The 20,662-nt window shown below is 52.7% G+C and overlaps 7 protein-coding genes across 7 annotated transcripts; 3 read left to right on the top strand and 4 right to left on the bottom strand.

The window, feature by feature from the left end:
- Positions 1-472: 472 nt before the first annotated feature.
- BDQ94DRAFT_160544 (putative AAA family ATPase) lies at positions 473-3,015 on the top strand (the record flags this gene model as incomplete). Its single annotated transcript, XM_026769234.1, has 3 exons — positions 473-562; positions 693-2,736; positions 2,795-3,015. The coding sequence occupies 3 exons, from the start codon at positions 473-475 to the stop codon at positions 3,013-3,015; spliced, it is 2,355 nt and encodes a 784-aa protein (XP_026624578.1).
- Positions 3,016-3,969: 954 nt separating this feature from the next.
- On the bottom strand, positions 3,970-6,826 carry BDQ94DRAFT_58586 (epsin). Its single transcript, XM_026776110.1, has 4 exons — positions 6,532-6,826; positions 6,315-6,384; positions 6,023-6,243; positions 3,970-5,949 (listed from the first exon to the last, which is right to left on the bottom strand). Exons 1-4 carry the CDS (start codon positions 6,602-6,604, stop codon positions 4,586-4,588), a joined length of 1,728 nt encoding a protein of 575 aa, XP_026624577.1. The 5' UTR covers positions 6,605-6,826; the 3' UTR covers positions 3,970-4,585.
- A 964-nt stretch (positions 6,827-7,790) lies between these two features.
- Positions 7,791-10,659, bottom strand: trpE (anthranilate synthase TRP2). The gene is made up of 4 exons (XM_026776108.1): positions 10,166-10,659; positions 9,897-10,045; positions 9,748-9,821; positions 7,791-9,670 (listed from the first exon to the last, which is right to left on the bottom strand). The coding sequence occupies exons 1-4, from the start codon at positions 10,175-10,177 to the stop codon at positions 8,349-8,351; spliced, it is 1,557 nt and encodes a 518-aa protein (XP_026624576.1). The 5' UTR covers positions 10,178-10,659; the 3' UTR covers positions 7,791-8,348.
- A 480-nt stretch (positions 10,660-11,139) lies between these two features.
- On the top strand, positions 11,140-12,078 carry BDQ94DRAFT_171981 (uncharacterized protein; the record flags this gene model as incomplete). The annotated part of the gene is made up of 2 exons (XM_026771867.1): positions 11,140-11,684; positions 11,754-12,078. The coding sequence occupies 2 exons, from the start codon at positions 11,140-11,142 to the stop codon at positions 12,076-12,078; spliced, it is 870 nt and encodes a 289-aa protein (XP_026624575.1).
- A 424-nt stretch (positions 12,079-12,502) lies between these two features.
- BDQ94DRAFT_58555 (WD40 repeat domain-containing protein) lies at positions 12,503-15,106 on the bottom strand. The gene is made up of 5 exons (XM_026776109.1): positions 14,869-15,106; positions 14,745-14,761; positions 14,526-14,674; positions 12,772-14,430; positions 12,503-12,717 (listed from the first exon to the last, which is right to left on the bottom strand). The coding sequence occupies exons 1-5, from the start codon at positions 14,916-14,918 to the stop codon at positions 12,691-12,693; spliced, it is 1,902 nt and encodes a 633-aa protein (XP_026624574.1). The 5' UTR covers positions 14,919-15,106; the 3' UTR covers positions 12,503-12,690.
- A 2,581-nt stretch (positions 15,107-17,687) lies between these two features.
- Positions 17,688-19,235, top strand: BDQ94DRAFT_58494 (rhomboid family protein). Its single transcript, XM_026776107.1, has one exon. The coding sequence runs from the start codon at positions 17,782-17,784 to the stop codon at positions 18,958-18,960; it is 1,179 nt and encodes a 392-aa protein (XP_026624573.1). The 5' UTR covers positions 17,688-17,781; the 3' UTR covers positions 18,961-19,235.
- Positions 19,236-19,510: 275 nt separating this feature from the next.
- BDQ94DRAFT_171978 (mitochondrial 54S ribosomal protein mL61) lies at positions 19,511-20,355 on the bottom strand (the record flags this gene model as incomplete). Its single annotated transcript, XM_026771866.1, has 2 exons — positions 19,511-20,089; positions 20,317-20,355. The coding sequence occupies 2 exons, from the start codon at positions 20,353-20,355 to the stop codon at positions 19,511-19,513; spliced, it is 618 nt and encodes a 205-aa protein (XP_026624572.1).
- Positions 20,356-20,662: the final 307 nt, after the last annotated feature.

Here is a 20,662-nt window from a genome sequence, read left to right as displayed (position 1 = left end):
CGGGATGACCATACTATCTATCTACACTTGTCCATGGCCTTAGTTTGCATGAATCAGCTTCCGAGACACAGTGAGACATGATTTGAATGGAACAAATGAAGTCGTAGACACTCTGGGGGTCTCGAGGGGCGATTCCCAAGCAAATCCGCATCGCCGCCAACGCCGGTAACCAACGACGTCACGCAGAAAACTGGGGAGGAAAAACCGCCGCCGGATTCTGTCGTTTTGCTGCTGCTTCTCTTTCCTTGCTTCTTTTCTGGCACTTTTCTTCACCTCATTACTTCTTGACTTTCCCTCCCATGCTCGAGAGTGTTTTCTATCTTCCTGTCATCCAATTGATCGCGTGCTCTCGTTCCTCCTAGACCTCTTCCTCTTCCTTCTCTTTCCTCCTCCTCCCCTCATCCTCTCATCCTCTCATTCTCATCTTGCGGGCGGGTCCTGCACATTCCGCCTTTTCCCCAGCGCTGGATGCATGATGCGCCCCAAGCCGGCGTCTTCGCTCCAGAAGACCTACGATGACTGCTACCTGATGTGCTCCACTGCCGTCTACTTCGAAGGCCAGGTTCGTTACTACTCAATGCTACCTTCCACTGCTTTCCCCCCTCCCCCTCTCTCCCTCCCTCCCCTTCTCACAAGGTCCACTACTTCTTTCCCCCTAATACTTACTTACTTGCCCCGATCGGCGAAAACAGCAAAATGAAGAGGAAGCCTTGAGATCTTGGCGCTCCGCCCTGGAAACGATCTACTATCACAACGCTTATCGTGTCCCCTCCAAGTACACCCCCAAAAACGAGACTGAACGTGCCCTTCAAGAGTCCATCCGCCAGCTGGAGCTTCAATGCCGCGAGCGGGTCGATCTCCTGCAGGCCCTCCGCGAGAGCAGAAAGGATTCCGCCGGTCGATCGCCTCCTCGAACCACCCCGGGCTGGATTGGTGACGGCACCGTCCCCGCGGTCGGATATACCGATCTCTCCAAACCCCCCACTATCCCCGGTCGCCCGCCCCCGTCCACCACCGTCAGCTCCGACTCCATCAGGAGCGATCTTCAACCCAGCGCGGCGGCTTCGTCCCGGCCCATCCCCATCCCCGCTCAGCGCACCCAGTCGCATTCCTCGGGCAAAACGGACTCCCGCACCCCCAGTCCCGAGCGCCGGAAGATCATGCCGTTCTCCCTGCGTACCAGTGACTTCAAGAAATTGGGCAAGAAGAAAGACGCTTCCCGCCGGAGAGAGCTGCGGCCGGCCGCAGCCTCGCAGGCCGCAGGGCTGGCCTGGGGTAGTATCTACAACGCTCCCTCTTCACCCGACAAGACCGCCAGCGATGCTGCTCTCGCGTCCTCCCGCCAGAGTGCCTCCACTGACCCCAGCTTTCGAAGGGAGCCGGCACCCCTTCGTGCCCATTCTGGAGATGGACATTTTCCGCGGAAAGTATCAAATCCACCTACAGACGATCCAGATAGTCGTCGCACCGGACGAAAGCCCCGTGTGTCGGACCAGCCTGTCCGACGGGCCCCTGCGAAGAAGTCAGCATCGAGCACTCCCTCGACGACACCAACGGTCTCCGCGTCTCGCACCCCAACTGCGGAGAGTCAGCTGCGGTCGTCTGCTCGTTCGCAGTCCGCCTCCACAGGACCCGATGCGAAAGATGCCGTTCGCTCGCAGCCCCCGCCGAAGCCGTCTGTCAAGCCCAAGCCGGTAGCATTGAGGTCGGCCAATCCAACTTCATCTTCCCCCCGACGGTCCGTTGAGACAACGGAACGTTCAAGTCGGCCACCGACCAAGTCAACATCGCGCCCCCGCATCGCTCCCACATCATCAACAGAGGATGCGTTGGTTCCAGGTCTAGATCGTATGGCGTTATCAGCCAGCAGTCCCGTCCGGCCAGCACCACAGCTCAAGCGGACCATAACGCCACCGTCGAGCGATCCAGAATCACTGGGCCCTAAGTCGACCGAGCCAGACGAGGAAGATGCAGAAGAAGAGGAGGACGATATCTATTTGGACGTTATGAACAAACTTCCCAAGGGGGTAGACGTCATGGCTGCTCGACAGATCCTGAACGATATAGTAGTCCGTGGCGACGAAGTTCATTGGGATGACATAGCGGGTCTAGATGGCGCCAAAAAGGCGCTGAAAGAAGCCGTGGTCTACCCATTCCTCCGACCTGATCTCTTCTCCGGTCTACGGGAGCCTGCCCGTGGCATGCTTCTCTTTGGGCCTCCAGGAACGGGCAAAACGATGCTGGCGCGCGCAGTCGCTACGGAATCTAAGTCGACCTTCTTCTCCGTCTCCGCATCGACACTGACATCCAAATGGCACGGTGAGAGCGAGAAGCTCGTACGCGCTTTGTTCGGGCTCGCCAAGGCCCTCGCTCCATCCATCATTTTCGTGGACGAGATCGACTCCTTGCTCTCCGCCCGGTCATCAGGAACCGAGAACGAAGCCTCTCGGCGATCGAAGACGGAATTCCTCATCCAATGGTCAGACCTGCAGCGCGCGGCAGCCGGTCGCGAGCAAAAGGACAAGAAAATCGGCGACGCCAGCCGCGTGCTCGTCCTCGCGGCCACGAACATGCCCTGGGATATTGACGAAGCCGCGCGTCGTCGGTTCGTACGTCGACAGTACATTCCTCTCCCGGAGCACGATGTTCGCGAACAGCAGCTACGAAAATTACTCAGTCACCAAGTCCACGAACTTTCCGACGAGGATATCGAAGTTCTAGTTCAAGTCACTGAAGGTAGGGCAACCAGTTGCAGCTTGCATTTGAGTATAAGAACTAACAGTTATACAAACAGGCTTCTCAGGCTCCGACATGACCGCCCTCGCCAAAGACGCAGCAATGGGTCCCCTCCGCAATCTCGGCGAAGCGCTCCTCCACACCCCCATGGACCAGATCCGGCCGATTCGGTTCCAGGACTTTCAGGCGAGCTTACTTTCCATCCGTCCTAGTGTCAGCAAGGAAGGGTTACAGGAATACGAAGAATGGGCTAGACAGTTTGGAGAGCGTGGAGGATAATCCACCTCCCCTTCTTCCTTTTGCTCGTTCTTTTGTTTGTCTGGCGTAACCGGCTGCGATGGATACATGGTGTGCCAGGTCAGGGGTCAATTAGGTTAGCTTTATGTCTCATGTTGGATAACGATACGGTATGGGCATGATATGATACGATTTGGATCGGACGGGGTGTTTACTCTTTTTTGGGGGGTAAAGGAATGCATTGCTTATGGGTATAAGGTATGGATGGGTATGACCTGGGGGCGTGTACGTAAGGGATATCAGCGTTTCATCCGGATCTCCATCAAATTCAACGGTCAAAAAATTCAAGAAGCTCGATGCAACCAACCAATCAATCGGTAGAACTAGTAGTAATTGTAAAGTCATATATCATCACCCCCTCCCCTCAATTCTCATACGGACGGAACAAGTAATAGTAATAAAGAGAGGGGGTAAAAAAAGTCAATGTAGTGTAACACAGGGATGTAACACCAACCATCTACCAACCAGGTAAAAAGAGAACGAATAACATCATCACATCATCAATATACCACTCCTAGTACTATGTAAGTAAATAGTTACATTGATTCCAGTCATAACTCGATAATAATTAAGGACCTAGTAGGTCAGTTCACGAACGTCAATCGAGACATGACATCTAGTGCTATAGCACTGTGTGTACAACCCAATCCTGTATCATGATGCTTCATGAACTATTGACTACTTCCATTATCAATGATATCGATACTTCCTACCTTCGTAATGAAGTGATGAACTACTAATTTCCTAATATTAATTAGTTGGATTCGGAAGCTATGAATGGAACTGTTACTACTTAGTAGTATGTGTGGAACTTCTAGACTGCATTCAACAGAGTATTGTATTGCTTTTACTACCAAGGTGGTGGTAGTGATGCCATCTAGGGGAATACTATTAGTACTACTACTTGTTTACTTATGATTCCGTCATAATATATCCATTTTATTTCTAACTTAAGCTAAGTAGCCAAGCTAGATAAAATAAAAGTATCTACCAGAATAGAGAACTAAAGTCCATATAATATAAGATGTAGGTAGAGTAAAGAAACGGAAGTAAGGGACATGAAGGAGGGCGAGAAAAGAAATAAAAAATAATAATCGAGAAGATCAAAGTCATTCGTGGGTAGAAAGAAAAACAGGGTATATAGAATTCCGTGAAAAGAATAGAGGTGAGGGAACAGACATATAAGCGTGCGAGAAGGCAAGCGGTCACGGATGGGACAAAGGGAATAAAGGTGAGGCAGAGATTGATAGATTGGTTTGCATGGTGTAAGGGAATGTCGTGGTGGTGGTGATCTCGAAAAAGACGGAGGTGATTCAGCGATTGGAAAGTAAGTGCTTCGACTGGTAGACCAGGACGGCAACCATCTGTAAAAAGATGTCGAGCCAACGTGCATCACAAAACAAGAAAAATTGGTATCCGGATTCGACTCCTACAACTGCAGCTAGCAAGAAATGGAATGATAAAAAACATAAAAGACCCAAGCCTGGCGCAGGCTAGATATCTCAAAAAACCATCACGAACCTCTCTCCCAACCGCGCATCATCACCTCTTTCTACAGGTCTATCAAACTGCCACCCTGCTGAGGTTGATGGTATGTCTGTTGTCCGCCCCACGGATTGTTGGCTGGCTGTGCAAAGCCCGTCTGCTGCGGCACAAATTGCTGCTGCTGCGGCTGCTGGCCGTAGAAAGGGTTGTTGCCAGTGCGTGTGGCCCGTAACCGATCCAAACCTTGACCAGCGGAGTTGACGAATGTACCGGGAGCAGTGTGCTGCGCGGGGATACGCAGATCGCCAGTGTTGCCGAAAGTGTCCTGGCCTTCGCCGGACGCCAGCAGCGCATTGAGCTGGGCGCGGTGCGGATCTTGCATTTGCGGAGGTGTGCTCTTCGGAGGTCCAAAGTTCTGCTGTGGCGGTGCAAGGTTCTGTGGGGACTGGAAGTTGGCGATGGGGTTGAACGAGGTGGTGACCCGCTCTTCGGCCAGTGTGTTCAAGGACGGGGGTCCAGTCTGGGCGGGCTTGGGCTGGAACTGCGTGCGCTGCGCAAATGGGTTGTTGGATCCAGTGGGCATGGGCTTCAGCGCGTCCGCCGATTGCTGATTAGTAGCCCATGGGTTGTTGGTGCCGGTGGACAGGAAGTTGTCCTGCTGCGGCTGATTCTGGAACTGTTGTTGCTGCTGCGGCTGTTGCTGCTGCTGCTGTGAGAAGAAGTCGGTGCTGCCGGTAGCGCCCCAAGGGTTGTTGGTATTGAAGGCAGTGTGTTGCGGTTGTAGCGTTGCTTGCGGCTGCAAAAAGTTCTGCTGCTGCTGCTGTTGCCCATAGGGGTTCTGATCAAATGCGGATGGTTGGCCTTGGAATCCGTTGGCGTATCCGTTGGGCATACCCGTCATCTGTCCCTGGAACCCAGTGGGCTGCGCATATTGGTTGTTCAGGTAGCCCGTAGTCAGGGGTTGTTGAGGATTGATGGGGTTGCCGAACCAGTCGACGGCGTTCTGCTGCTGATAGCCCTGGTTGTAGCCAGTGGGTTGTGCCTGGGCGGTCGGCACAGGGGCGTCGTCAAAGAGCGACTGCGCGTTGCTTTCCTCCAACTCGCGCTTGCGCAGCTCTTCCTCTTCCTTGCTGAGCTTGATCGCCCGAGCCAGGTCCTCGTCATCCTCGGCTCCGGCCTCCTTAGCGCGACGCTTGCGTTCCTCCTCAGCTTCGTACTTGCTTGCCTCAATGGCCAACCGATACTCGGCATCCTCGTCATCGTTGGTCGCACGGCGACGTTCCCGTCGCTCACGGCGCGGCGGTTCCTGCCCGTAGCCTTGGTCATCGAGTCCGCTCACACGAGACTTCCACAACTTGCGGTCGGAGCGCTCACTGCGCAGTCTATCTTCGTCCAGAATGAGGGATGTAAGTTCCTTGGCGGCAACACGGACTGCCCAAGGGACTAGTTAGCCACCACACGGATTCGGGGAAAAGCATATCCACGCAATAGGGGGGGAGCCTACCATTTTGTCCGACATCTCGACCGTCCTCATCAATGTACTGAAACTCGCGCAAGGTCTTGATGATGTAGACGTTCTTTCGGGCCCAGGTGACGACCAGCTCAGAACCTTCGTGTAGACAGTAATCGAGGACCTTTAATGACTTGAGTACGTGGCGCCAGTTCTTGCCCTTGTCGTTCAAGCGCTTGTCCAGCATATCCATGATCTCGTAGAAATCGGTCGGGCTGGATGATTACACCGGCGTCAGCTTCGGTCGAGGACCACGGGAGCCAATGGCGGGGAGTAAGTGGCCTACCTGCTGAACGTCAAGGCAGCAATCTCTGCCATTTCAGTCCCCGTAGGGCCCCAGGGGTCATTACTTGTGGCTGTACGAAGCAAAATTCATGTGTTAGCATGGTTCGAATGTCAGATCCGACCATTGTCAGGGATACCGTCCCGACCGACACCGTAGCATGATGCCCGATTGCGAAGGACCCCAAGAAAGCGGAGCGAGGGAAAAGACGGAGACGTACCATTTCGAACTTTGACCTGGACGGAGGAATAACCCTTGGTCACGTTCTTGACACTGCGCACGACTTTGGACATTGCGGCGAGTTGGTGGATAGGGGGGTTATGTGTGTGTAGGTGGTGTGTGTGGCGTGGGGGATGGAGGTTGTAACGCCCGGAACTGGACCCTCGCAATGACGGACTCGGTGCTCAATCCCTTCGCGGGGGAAGTGGACGGGGACGCGCGACACACGGGCGATGGTCTGGGAAGAGGGGAAGAATGTGAGATTTGGGGAGGTAAGTGCGATGGGAGCAGAGCCAGCCCGTCTCTCCTTATCGCGCAGTTAAGTGGAGGATGATGAGGAGTAGATAGTAGTAGAGGTGAAGGAGGAGGTTAAGGTGAGAGAGGGAGAGAGAGAGAGTAGCAGTTCAGTGGTGGCTGTTTAAGGCGTTAAGGTCGGGGAGTCGGCGAGTGGCTGAAGGAACCCCGGCGGAGTATGTAAGCCGGAAACACCGTATTTAATTAAGAGAAACAGGGGGAGCAATGGATGAAGATCGGTTGCACACGGGATATGAAGAATGGAGACGGAGAGAGGATGGGGACGGGATGGAAAAATGGAGAGAAGATGGAGAAAGGAGAGGTTTCCAGGAAGATGTTCAGATGGATGGAGAGAGATGGAGAGATATTGACTTGTACCAGATGGAGAGAGAGAGAGAGTCACAGTTTGGTGGGCACCGCACCGGAGATGACGACGCAAGCCTCAAACCAGCCAAAGTTTATCCAAACCACGACCGTTTTACTTTATTATTATTATTATTATTTTTTTTCTTTCTCTTTGCCCAATTCAATTTTTAGAAGGGTTCAAAGGATCGAAAAACTCAAAGATTTATTTGAAAATCGAAATCGAAATCGAAATTCCGGGGGAGAGAAATAAGGGATGGAGAGGAGGGGAATAATTGATGGCGTGGATACCGGTCAGGCACTATATAGTATAGAGACGTAGAAATCTGAAATCCAAAAAAACAAGGGTCCACGAGAAGGGATCAGATAGTAAAGTATCAGGCCATGGCAGAGCGAGGGACTTGAAATCCAGTCTGTTTCTTCAAAATGACACCACCATCTGTCAGTTCCTCACCTTCCGAGCGAATCCTACTCCAAACGACGATTGGTGATTCTTGCCACTTGGTTCTGGGCGGTGCTTTTATTTCTCTTTGCCTCTAACTACAGAGTATTATTCATACAGTATGTAACCGTGATTGACCAGCATATAAACCATATAACAATAATAATACTTCCTCTGGTAATTATATTAATAGTAGGCAAGTACCCACCGACGTCATCGGCCGGGTCACTGCAGCTCCCCAAACACGTTCCTGGCCAGCAAACCCTTGCTGCCCTCTAAGTACCCATGATTCATCCAGAATCTTCCTCAAAGCAAGGAATGAAACTGAACTTGACTCCCTGGGTCAACTCTTTCCCTCTTATCGGACTATGCAACTAGTCTAATCTAACTAGATAGTATCGACTTCGTATCTCCATGTAATTCCCAGGGATGCGTCCAGGCAGCAGGATTGGCAGCCCGTCGTGTTCCCGTCAGGCTTCACCTTTTCCCGTCTTCGAACCGCAAAATGTTAATCTAAAACCCCCATATTTACTATCTTCATACTACCATTTACTCCACAGCGAGAAACTTTCACAGTAAAAGTACTGTTGAATGCTCTCAAATTCATATCTATCAGGCATTCCTGACACATGCAAAACCCTGGAATCGTAGAACATGATATAAAATAGAACCACTGGTAACCGAAGAAAAGGAAAAAAAGAACAAGGCAACCAATGCATCTACGCACGGCGACTCTCCTCTTCCAGACTCAAATACTTCGCCTCCGCCCCCTTGATGCATGCAATGTTCGCCCCCAGCTTGTTCAACGTCTCCACGTACTCGTCGTACGGGTCCGAGTCAAATACAATGCCTCCGCCCGCCTGCAGGTAGGCCACCCCGTTCTTCACCATCATCGTCCGCAGCGCAATGCAGGTATCCATCGCTCCCGGCATCTCCGTCTTGCCATCCGCGCTGGCAATGTTATACCCAAAGTAGCCAACCGCACCCGCATACACTCCGCGCTTCTCGCCCTCCAGCTCCGCAATCAACTGCATCGCCCGCACCTTGGGCGCTCCCGACACCGTGCCCGCCGGGAAGATCGACCGGAACGCATCGAACCGTGTCTTCTCCGGCCGCAGGATGCCGGACACCTGCGACACCAGATGCTGCACGTGCGAGAACTTCTCCACCACCATCAACCGGTCCACCTGCGTCGTTATCGGGTCGCACACCCGGTTCACATCGTTGCGCGCCAGGTCGACCAGCATCACGTGTTCCGCCCGGTCCTTGACGCTGCTGGTCAGCTCGTTGGCCAGCGCCGCGTCTTCCTCCGGCGTCTTGCCCCGCTTCACTGTGCCCGCAATCGGGTGCGTGATGATCCGTCCCTTCTCCTCCTTGACCAGCAGCTCGGGACTGGCGCCCACCAGCTGGAAGTCTTCGCAGTCGATGTAGAAGAGATATGGCGACGGGTTGACCGTGCGCAGGTGTCGAAAGAGATTGAAGGGATGGAGTGACGTCGGCCGGGACAACCGCTGCGACGGCACAGTCTGGAAAATATCACCCTTGGAGATGTGCTCCTTGAGCCGTGTAACATGGCGCTCGTATCCTTCCCGTCCGATGTTCGATGTGTACTCCTGGTTCTGAATGATCGGGCCTTGGGGCGGAAGAGTGTAGTCGGGTCGAAGGAGGACGTCAATGGTCCGCTGAAGCACCTCTTGTCCTTGGCGGTAGACGGACTCCAGTTCCGAGTCGTTGCCGGGAATGGAAATGTATGTGATGACCTTGACGACCTGGAAAAAGTGATCGAAGGCGACAATGGTGTCGAATAGCATGAACAGCGACTCCGGAATTTGAAGGATATCCTTCATCGGCCGAGCCGTCTTGGGCTCGAAGTACCGCACGCAGTCATATCCCACGTATCCAATGGCACCACCAGTGAGCGGGGGCAGTGTCAAGCCAGGCACCGTCGCAACCCGAAACCCGGAGAGTTCCTCCTCCAGGATGGGCATGGGGTCGCACTCGGGACCATGACCGGGACCGGTTTTGATGATTTTGCGGGGACCTAGACGGCGGCACAGAAATCGTCAGTCTATCGGGCCACCCCGCCACACTATAGCATCGAGGGACATGGTTGCATACCAGCACCGACGAAACTGTATCTGCCAATCGTCTCGGTCGTCGCAGCACTCTCGTAGAGGAAGGACAATTTAGATCTGGACAAACCGATCACGTTAGCGCATCTGTGCTTGCCCGCGAGCCATGTGGCCATCTTGCCGAGCGCCACTCACTTCTCCGCGATCTTCAGATAAGCCAATGTGGGGGTCAAAAGGTCGGCCGGAATCGACGTAGTCAACGGAAGTAGGTTAGGAGGAAATTGCGCATTCTTCGACTGGGCGATAACTTCGCTGGCGGTCTCGAGGGACGGCACGACGGTGATCTGCGTGAGTCACATGGGAACAAGAATCAGTATCATAGCAAACTACCCTCCACTGGGATTCCGTTGAGTGAAGAGATTGGGACAGAGATCTCCCGTAGAACAGAGGGAAGGGGCACTCACAGGTGGCGCCATCTTTGCGAGTCCGTAAGCGATGGGAAACGACTTGTGCGGGGAGGAGAAGGAGGGGGGGATTGAATTGAGAAATAAAAAGAGGCTAAGTTCGGGAAGCCGGAGTATCGGAGTAATTGCGGTGCTGACTGGGGACGGAGTAAATGGGGGTGGTTTCAATAAAAGAACTACTAGTAGATACCGTCGCAGGCCCACAATTCTATTGGGTGATTCGAGAAGTTGCAGACAAATAGAGATAACCAACAGGACCGACCCTGTTATGTGAGGGAGGATGACAACTTGATGTCGTCGAGGTTCAAATGGCAGGCGGCAAATTGTTGGCCAATTCGACTTCTGGGAACCCAAAGCGGGCTAGCGTGGATGGCAGGAATGGATATCGAAGGTTGATCGAATAGACTGGTTTGACCGTCTTTTTCTCTTTGCACCCAGAAGCAAGCACTGCCGACGTATCTTATCTATTTATTGCAGGTGTCAGAGTTTGTGGTTGCCAGTCATCGGGAATTGGAAATTCATCTCTGTGGGAGATCTGACGGTGCACGTGCTCTTCAGCTGGGATCTGCCTGTTCTTCTTCGCTGCTCTTCCCAATCCCTGTCATCTCTCGCCCGGTTGCTGTGGAAGTAATCCCCGTCGCCCGCGGCTGGCTGATTGTTCCCTCTCTTCAGTCCCTCAAACACAACAACTCCACAGCCAGATCACAACTGACCTCACTAGAGTGAGTTGTTCTGCACCTGGGCCTATAAACAGAAAGCTTCCCCATCTCATCCTTCATACTGACAGCGCAAGACACGTATAGTCCTGCAGCCCGTGCAGCCTGGCTGCAGCCCGACATCCCTCTTTGCTACCTACCTACCAACTACTGCCTTTTTCATCAACGCACGCCTGTATTTACTGACCCTCTTTCGGCGGTAGAGCACACTGGGAAACAGTCAAATCATTAGATTACAAAGTCCTACTCTAGCCAACCATGGAACACCCGCCTCCATCTCATTACGATGAGTTATCCCCTCCTTCCTCGGTAGCGGGCCAGATCTGGGACATGGCGCTCACGGACCCCGACTATGCCTCCCATATCCTCGACTCCCACGACACCGCCACTCCTGCCTCCGCGCGACTCACAAGACTAGCCCATCTGGCATCCCACTTCAATCCGACCTCCAAATCCGACTCCATGACCCTCCACCACTGTCTCGAGACCCTCGAATCCCTGCTGGACCCACGCCCAGCCTTGACGCAAGAGCTCGCCCGGTGCCGTCCCATGAGTCATTCCCGACAGTCCAACTCGATCGCTTCCATTTCCTCGACCGACTCCCAAGATCTGGGCGATTCCGTCGCTTCGCTCGAAGAGAGGTCACACCCTCCTCTTAAGGATATCCTGAGCGAGGTTACAGCACTCAAAGTGGAATTCGACCGCCGTCGCAAGGAATCCTCTGAGATATATGATTTGCTTACACGAGAACGCGAAACACTAGCCCGGAGGATCGGCGAACTGGATGATGAAATTCATGAACTGTGAGGAACCCAAGGGAACTTGTCGGATAATGTTGTTGTCATGGTCGCTAACAAATCCTGTAAATATAGGAACACGGATATTCTCGAAGACTCCGCTGAGCGTGAAGCGATCCAAGGCACGATACGAGGGCTCGAGAGCTGGGTGGATGAATGGCACAAACAGCGCCTATTGATTGCCGCAAAGAAACAGAGTGCTGCCCCACGGCGAAATGGTCAAAGAAGGTGGACAAAATGCAAAGTCGAAGATGTCGAGGGTGACGGCGAAGCCCTCTTTGAGGGGATCACGGCATGGATGAGAGGATGGAAGGACGTCGAGGAGGTTTTCCGAATCCGAGAGCAGAATCGCACTTTTCGAAGGGAAGAAAGACAGAAGACGCGGGCAAAATACGTATAAAATAAATTTTCGGCAAGACCGGGACCCTGGTCGATGAGGACGAAGGCTGGGATGAGATATTGTGATTTGGGTATCCAGCGTATCACCCCACGCCGCAGCGGAACAAAGACTGCTGAATCGTTCGCCCGAAGACCGAGCTTAGGGCGATCGCTGATTGATTTGTCCAAGAAGAAATGGTACAGTGCAAGAAAGTAAAGAGGCAAATAGAAAGAAGTCAATGTAGCCACCGTAACCATGTAGAGTTGCCAACCGCCATCGTATTTTCCATGAAGACCCAAGCTGCGCCGTTTAGTATGGTCTAATCCAAATCATGGGGGGTAGAACTAGAGATTATGGTACTGGAAGTATATTGAAGGATCTCTGGAGACAATGATGTCTGATCACGCTCCCACAACATGGCACGTCGGGGCCTGCCGAGAACCGGGAGCGGAGAGACGAGCGCTAGCAGAGGTGCCGACGCTGAGTGCAGCACCAAGCTAGGGATGAGTCCGGCCTGCCTTCGTCGCAAAATAATAACGTCAAATGTGTATCGGATGGCTATTTACCATTTTCTTAATGTACTATCGGAAAGTAAGAGATCGTAACGCAGCCGGCTCGCATGTCTCGTATATATCAGCGCTGCAGATTTACGATGGCTAGCTGTTCGAATAAATCAGTGACAATGTCCCACACGGCACCGCAAGGACGACATACCTGGTTTCCATAACCGAAAGCAAGCTTCTTGCCATCGGTATCCCACGCTAGACTGCGATCCGGCACCGACTCCGCAGTGCCATTGTGCCCATTCACCATGGGACTAGACTCCTCCTTTTTCTGCTCTTCGGGACCCGGCACTCTCCAGGTAGCCAGCGCAGTGCCTCCACGTTGTGCATTCCAAATGAAAAGACTCTCTTTACTGGCAGCGGCAAGGGCGTATCCGTCGGGAGAGAAAGTGCTAGCAAGAGCGGGTGCCGATGGGCCGAGAAACAATCGGTGAATACAATTGAACTGTTTGGACTCCAGATCCAAATGCCATACCTTGACCGTGTCATCGGTGGCAGAAGTGGCCAAAACAAGTGGTTGTGCTTTCTGCTGCTGCTGCTCCTGTTGTTGTTCCATATTGGGCTTTAGCTCAATGGCCGTGATATCCCCTTCATGGGCACCCTCATGGCGCATATCATGGGTAGGCACCCATAGTGTAGCATTGGCGGAAGATGCAGCTACCGCCACGGATGAAGAGCCGGCATTAGCACAGCGGATAAATGACCAGGGCTGATCAGAGTCGCCAGATGAGAACGTCTTGGCGATGTGAATACTCGAATCGACATCGCATTGATAGACCGTCCCGTTACCGCAAGCAAAAGCCTGGTTGGAGCCCAACCAGCAAAGATCGAAGACTGATCCCTCGATAACCTGAGGCGATGGGAATTCGTCTGGTCGTAATGAGTCGTCCCAGAGCGCTAGCTCGGAGATTCTGCTGTCTGAAGCAACCACGATCAGATGGGACCCGCTTTCCGCCCAGTGCAACCCAGTAATCATCCGCGGTACTTCGGGAAGAAGATCGACAGCATTTCCAGACACGTCATACATGGTGATGGAGCCTCTCATGTCATTGTAGGTCGCGACGGCCAGCTTCTGACCCAATGGGTCCCAGGCGACCGCCGAAACACAGGTGCTATCCCCCTTGTTCGCTACGAGTTTCTCTTGTACCGGATCCGAGGTTGAAGACAGCCTCCACAGGCTACAGAAGGTATCGCCAGCGGCCACGACGGTGGTAGGGTCGCGAGGGCGCCAGAGGGTGCGGGTCACGTGATCATCACTAGCCAGATCGAGGATGGCGGTGTTGGGCCCAAGGTCGGCGGCCTTGGCGGGGGTGATCTGGACGCCAACGCTGTGGCCGGTGGTTAAGGTGAAGGTCGGCGCCACCGGTGCTGGTGCTGGTGCTGGTTCCTGGTCCTGCGAATCCGGTCGGCCACCCATGTTCACATCTCCGTCACCGTCCACCACCATGTCGGCTGTTCGAGGCGACTCATCGACTACTTCGGGTTTGCTTTCAGTCGTTACTCCATTAGTATCAATTTCCATGGGAGTTTCATCGCCGTTGGCCTCTCCATTCTTATGCGGCTTCTTCACACTGGTGGGAGCTTGAGGTGGTGCTGGTGCTGGTGCTTGGGGTGCCGCCGCCGCCTCGGCCGTCAAGTGACCGTTAATCACGCCGCCATCTCGCGGAACTTTGCTTGTGGGCGAGACAGGCGCCTGGTCTGTGCCAACGCCTGCCTCCCCGGGGCCACTTTGACCCTTTTCAGTTTCGGGTTCCAGCGGCGTAGGCCCGAAAAAGTAGTCAGACGATGTGAAGGCCGTAGGATTTCCATCCTGTTCATTTCATTAGTTCTCATAAATTTCGGAATATATAGATTACTCCAAAAGTTTTTGGGAGCGCGTAACGAAATGATTAATGAATATCATACCCTGTCGAGCGAATGCTCTAGTTCATGATACTGCAGGCCCTTTTGCACCAAGGATACCAGAGCATGAGTTTTGATGTATGGGGCAAACGGCAAACTCTGCGGGTCTTGATTCCACGCGCGCTGTAAGGTGAGTGCAGCCTCGCCATGCCCTGTGGGAAAGTTAGTTTGCTTTTCCCATGAAGAAAGGATAAGCAGCAAATGATGGGGAGAGAATAATACCAGATTCTTGAAGATACCTATAAAGAAGTTAGCAATGCATACAAACCGCCGAGAAGCCCAATGACGCAGCATGGTAGGGATGTGTTACGGCAGAAGGAGGTTGGAAAGGGACTCTGATACATACCTCCATATTAGGTAATTGACGTGATGCGATGTGAGATCGGGTTGTGCCATTGTTACATGTATGACAGCTAGTAAGGTGGAGGGTCCGCTAGCATGCCAGAAACGAAAGGCTTTCTCTGTGAAAAGTAGGAAAGGAATAAGGCGGGGATTGCTGCAAAACAAGGACTGGAGGGTACAATGGTCCAAGATGCTGCCAAGTCAAGCTCACAAAAGGTTTGAATGGGGAACAAGACTCTTCTAACAGCTTCCCTCTCAAACAGAACCTGAATGAGAGACAGGAGGTCTCTGGACGAGAGGGGAGGGTCCGAGTGGGAAAGATGCAGCCAAGGCTGTGACAAGGGAGACGTTCAGTTCAGACGGTACTTGGGAAGGGCGGACGTGAGTAAAACACGAAAAACGCAGGCTGGCGGACTAGGCGTGAGAAAAACTAAACCGAGGACCAGTAACAAAAGCACATCCTAAATGCGCCTTGTTGCCGAACGGGTTGGTCAAAGGAACACGAAAGATTGTTCTTTGAGACAGAGAGACAAATTGAAGGAGAATGGAAGAGAGGGAGAAGTGAAGAGCGAATAATATCGGGACGGGAGGAAATCGACACCAACGTGTGGCTTAAAGATAGCAGACCCGCTAGCGAACTGCAAAGGCCGGAGGAGCAACACCAGAAACTTTCGGGGAGGGGAAGAAGGCGGATGGACGGACTGACGGAGGGGGGAGAGAAAGGGAGGAAGAGAAGCAGTTCAGATCCGAGCGGATGAATGAAACGAAATGATGGAGAAAGAGAGTTATGGGACCGACAGACAAGCCAGACAAGACACGACCGGCCGATGACCCCAGGGAAGCGTATGAGGAACTCCCGTTAGTTAGTGCCAAAGGTAGTTCGAACAGACCAGACCAGGTAAGGTACGTAGTTAGGATCGTGGAGGTGGTAGGGGTCAAGAAGACAAGGTGAGGGTAGGTTAGTCAGTGTCAGTCAGTTAGTTAACGTAACTAACTAGTGAGTTAGTTAACTAGGTTAGCAGGTACCTGGTCGACACTTTTCGACAACTCGACAGTTTTGACCCTCACGACAGACAGACAGACAGTCAGTCAGTTCAGTCAGTCAGTTTCCACGCCGCTGTGAAGGTCCGTCTAAAGGTTTAGTCAAGAATTACGGGTCCAACCACGCCCAACCAGGCCAAGGGTAAAAAGAGCAAAAAAAGGAAAAAGAAAATTCAAAGCTGGAATTTCTCCAGGCGCGGCTCTGGGACGCTGTTTCAGACGCTGAACGCACCGGGAGTGGACATTTTGGGCCTGGGACTTTTTCGGGGGGTGGGCTTGACTCGTTGTGGCGTCTAGGCCACGGCTAGCGTGCAGCTGCCCTCCAACCCACTTTGGGGCCCCTGGTCCATCCCAACTGGTCCAACTGCTCCATTCGGTCCTTCTGACGGCCTCCCGATCGGCCACTACGCTTGTCCTTTTCCGGTTAGCCGGCACCGGCCCTTTCATGGTTCGATTGGCTCTTTCCCTTTGTCGTTCGCAGGATTTCTGTGCATTTTTCGCATTTTGCGTGGCTTTTTCCCTTTTTTCACCATTTTCTTTGTATTAATTTTCTTTTTCTTTTCTCATTTTTCCCTTCTTGGAGTTGCCGATCGTGGCCCGTTAGATATCTTAGGCAGGATGTCGGTCTTGTACGTACTGGGCTGGTACCTACAGATGATGTCGCTTAGTTCTTACCTTGTTCATCTGCAGAATTAAGACTGCCTATGAAAATCATACTTATATTTGAGGGGCGATATTCTCACTGACTTTCGGAGAATATGGACTATTCTGAGGAATCAAAGTACCCTAATGCAGTCCTAACACTAACTACCCTGAGTTAGTAGTGTGCTTCATGTCAATGATTCAAATTTTCCTGTGCCAGCTGATAGCCTGGATCTAAATCTGGGGGCAGTTCACCCGTCTGCTAGGAATGCCGATCAGTTGTACATCCTTCTGGAGTTCTGTACATGCATGCATTGATGATTGTGGGCTGGAACCCATTCCCCCCCGCCGGCAGACAGCTGCTGTGAAGGTCTTTTCGTACAACTCGAGTCGCGCGGTGCTAAGCAGTCGAAGCTTGCTTACCTTAGCTGCACTTCCTTCGCTTTTTCTTCAGTGGTCGGTCCACTTAGAAAGTCTGGCGGGTGGGTAACTAGTAGGACATCACTGCAAATCTCCCTTGGGCTGAGCCACACCCCAGCGCTTGAGCCACACGTGACCCGTGCGATCGGTTTGATCTCAATTTCTCTCCTGACTTGGATTGTTTTGTCATGCATTCTCTAGAAGACTTCCACCAAGCCAGGGTGAAACCTGAGATGGGCTTTATTGGGGAGACCCGGAAGCTTATTGAGCGGAAATGGCGCTGATGGTTTCTTCACCGGTAGTCAGTTCATGACCAGGCTGATTCGTACTTGGATTTAATATGAATCGTAAATCATCAGTAGAACCATTGTCTCAAGCGACTGGTGTCTGTCAGCAGATCTTGTCCCACACCCACACTCCAACGCCAACTTATCCTCCGCAACAAATCCAATGATGGTATGGAGTACTCCATAGGCAACCCCTGGTCATCCATGTTTCCCGATGACTGGATGCATTGTTCCCTTTCAATGATAACAAATGCCACGGGCGGAGGCATGAATGGCGGCCTTGCGGATGCCATGCAAGGTGTCCAATCAGAGAGACGCGATCCCGTCCTTGCAGGCTTGTCCGAAAATGGAACTCACCCCCAACGCCGCCCAGAGCGACTAGTCACAGCCAGTCCAGCTCGTAGTACGGATCATCTGGTCTGGATGCATTACACTTCCCCTTCCCACTCTTCTTCCTTTCCCCCAACCCCCGTTGGGCTCTGTCAACAGCCTGCGGTTTAGCAGCCGCAAGAGCGTCCTCTGCCACCATGGCGCCTCGAGTCAATATCCCTCCAGCGACCCGCATCTGTCTTATCAGTCTTCTCACCCTCTCCTTGCTGTATAATATCGCCCGATGGCGGCAACTTGACACCACGCCCGGCGCACCTGCCATCACCCCGATCATACCCTATTTGACACTCGTTCCTTCACAATTTCTTTTCTATCCGTGGACCCTCCTTACCGCGACACTTGTGGAGCAAAACATCTTCACAGTGCTTTTGAACGCGGCTACTCTCTTTTATGGCGGGAAATACTTGGAGCGCGCATGGGGATCCCGGGAGTTTGCGAAGTTCATCCTCGCCATCGCAGTCATCCCGAACGTAACGATCGTTCCGCTTTATATTCTAGGAGCTGCCCTTAAAAGCGGCTCCAGCAGCGGGTACGCCTTGTTTTCTCATGACGAATGCACAACATCTTGCGCTTTCCTTACTGACTCACCGACTTCAAGCCTCACGCAGATATGCGGCGGTATCTCGATTCAAGCATCCTTCTTGGTCGCCTTCAAGCAGCTCGTCCCGGAGCATACGGTGACTATCTTCAAAGGCTTGGTCAAAATGCGGGTGAAGCACTTTCCCGCGCTGTTTTTGTTCCTGAACACCATCAGCGGAATTGTCTTCGGCACGCATGTCGCAGCGATTCTTGCGTGGCTCGGCCTCTTGACAAGTTGGACCTACCTGCGCTTCTTCAAACGTCAGCCTGACCTTACTGGCACATCGACCGACGGGCTAGGCATCAAGGGTGATGCCAGCGAGACTTTTGCATTCGCATGTCTCTTTCCGGATGTGCTTCAGCCGCCAATCGCGTTCCTGTCTGATCAAGTTTATGCTCTCCTGGTTGCCATCAGGATCTGTACACCCTTCTCCGAGGAAGACATTGCCTCGGGCAACCAGCAGGTTCTGGCACGGGGCGAGGCAGGTCTTCCCAGTATTCTTTCCAACCATCGCAACGGACGGGCCATGGCGAAGCGGGAAGAAGCAGAGCGCAGACGTGCTCTAGCACTCAAGGCCCTCGACCAGAGACTTCAAGCAGCTGCTGCGGGAAGAGTGCAGCCGGCGACGTCTGCAGCGAACCAGCAAGGATCCAGCCATGCTCAGACTCCGACACCTACGGTTTCAGCGGGCCAGAGTATGTTGGGAGAAACAAGCTACACCCCCGACCATGCGTGAAGCTGCAGGAACTCTACAAAGCATGGTTTCACGGAGTTTGGTTGGTCGTTTGGGATAGAATGCAAAGGCACAATGCAACGTAAAGTGTTTCTGATGTTCAGTCTTGCTGTGATATACCGAACTTGGACTTGTCTTTTGCAAGGAAATGAGGTCTTCCCAGCAAGTGCAATCCCGTGACATGGGGCGGGTCTTGTTGGCCTTCACTGTACAAAATGTCTCCCACATTTTTCTTTTCCAAAATGATGAATGAACATGATTACATACATATACACTAGTGCAAAGCCAATGAAAGGAAAATAGTAGACCACTACACTCATCAACATCCTTAACAATGCCATATACCCATGGTTCCAAAATTCTACTCATACCAAAGACTGAACAAGGACAACAGTCCATGATGTATACTAGCAACTGAAAGAAAAGGAATTCCCAAAACTACATAAGCGAACAGGAATAATACAGAGAAAAATGCTATGCTACAAGACACGACGCCCCAAGGTCGTATAGTATGTTCCCACACAAGCCGTTCGAACCACACCCAAAAGATCCCTCACAACTGCCTCAACTTCTCCACCTCACCTCTAGCCTCCTGCAACATACGTTCCTGATCCGCCTTAGCCTGGCGAATAGCCGCTATGCGCGCCCGGTCCTTATCACTCTGCTGCTTCAACTGCTCCAACTTCTGCAACTCAGATTCCTGCTCCGGAGTAGCCTGAATCTCCTGCGCGCCCGTCATGTTCTTGACCTTGGCCCAGATATCCTTGTAGTCGAGGTTCTTCACATCCAGGACAGCGGTCTGCTCCGCCTCCCCGGGGGCCGGGGCATGCTTGTCCGTGACGTCCTTAGCGGAGAGCAGGGATGCGGCGTTGCTGGCGCGCTCGGCAAAGTAGATCGTCAATGCGGCGGGACCGTCTTGTTCCTCTGTTTGGCGCACAGTCATGGGAATCGCTGGGTTGTGGTACTTGAGGCGCGGGAGGCAGTTGCGCCAGAAATGTCGCGCGCCTTGGTGCCCGCCGTAGATCTTGCGGGCGTATGTGAGGTGCAGCCGCGTGATGGCGGGGAATTCTTTCGAGGCGGTTGAGGCAGTTGGGAAGGTTGCGGCTCCGGCGCCGACTTGGATGTTGAGGAGCTGGAGGTGGGAATGGTGTTAGTAGGGTTGGGGTTGATGGGTTGGGTTGGTTTGGTTGGTTGATTCGGATATGGGAGGGATATCATCGGTGGGTAGGTATTGGGATTATCGGAATGTATGGGGGTCAAGGAAATAAGGATGACATTGTAGATGGAGAACATACCCTCTGTGAAATGGTCAGGTCAGCATCTGGGGTCATTGATAATGGGTGATGGTGGTCAACTTACGGTTTTCAGCTTCCGCATCCGCTTGAATAGGTTGACCATTGTGACGGTTGGAGCGCCTGAGCGACTACTTTTTGATGGGAGATATGTCAAGAGATGGGATTTTCAGGTCGCGCCCGGCTGTAATTGATCTGAATGGGCCGACAACGGGGTGGTTAGATGGCTGCTGATTCGGAGCTGTCTCCCGTTGATTTTTGGGATCCCCGGCGGAAAGAAAAGCAGCCGATATCAGATCACGTGATGCTAAGATATTGTGCTGCGGCGATGTTGATGATAGTCTGTCACTGAATGACAACTATGGGCGATGACTCTTCTGTTTGGGTCTGGACGTCTTACTACCTTCCAATTC

The sequence above is a fragment of the Aspergillus welwitschiae genome (genome assembly GCF_003344945.1).
Source record: "Aspergillus welwitschiae strain CBS 139.54b unplaced genomic scaffold BDQ94scaffold_23, whole genome shotgun sequence".
In the NCBI taxonomy this organism is placed as follows: domain Eukaryota; kingdom Fungi; phylum Ascomycota; class Eurotiomycetes; order Eurotiales; family Aspergillaceae; genus Aspergillus; species Aspergillus welwitschiae.
Note: the sequence above shows the minus strand (reverse complement) of the source record. Positions and strands in the feature narration are given on the sequence as shown.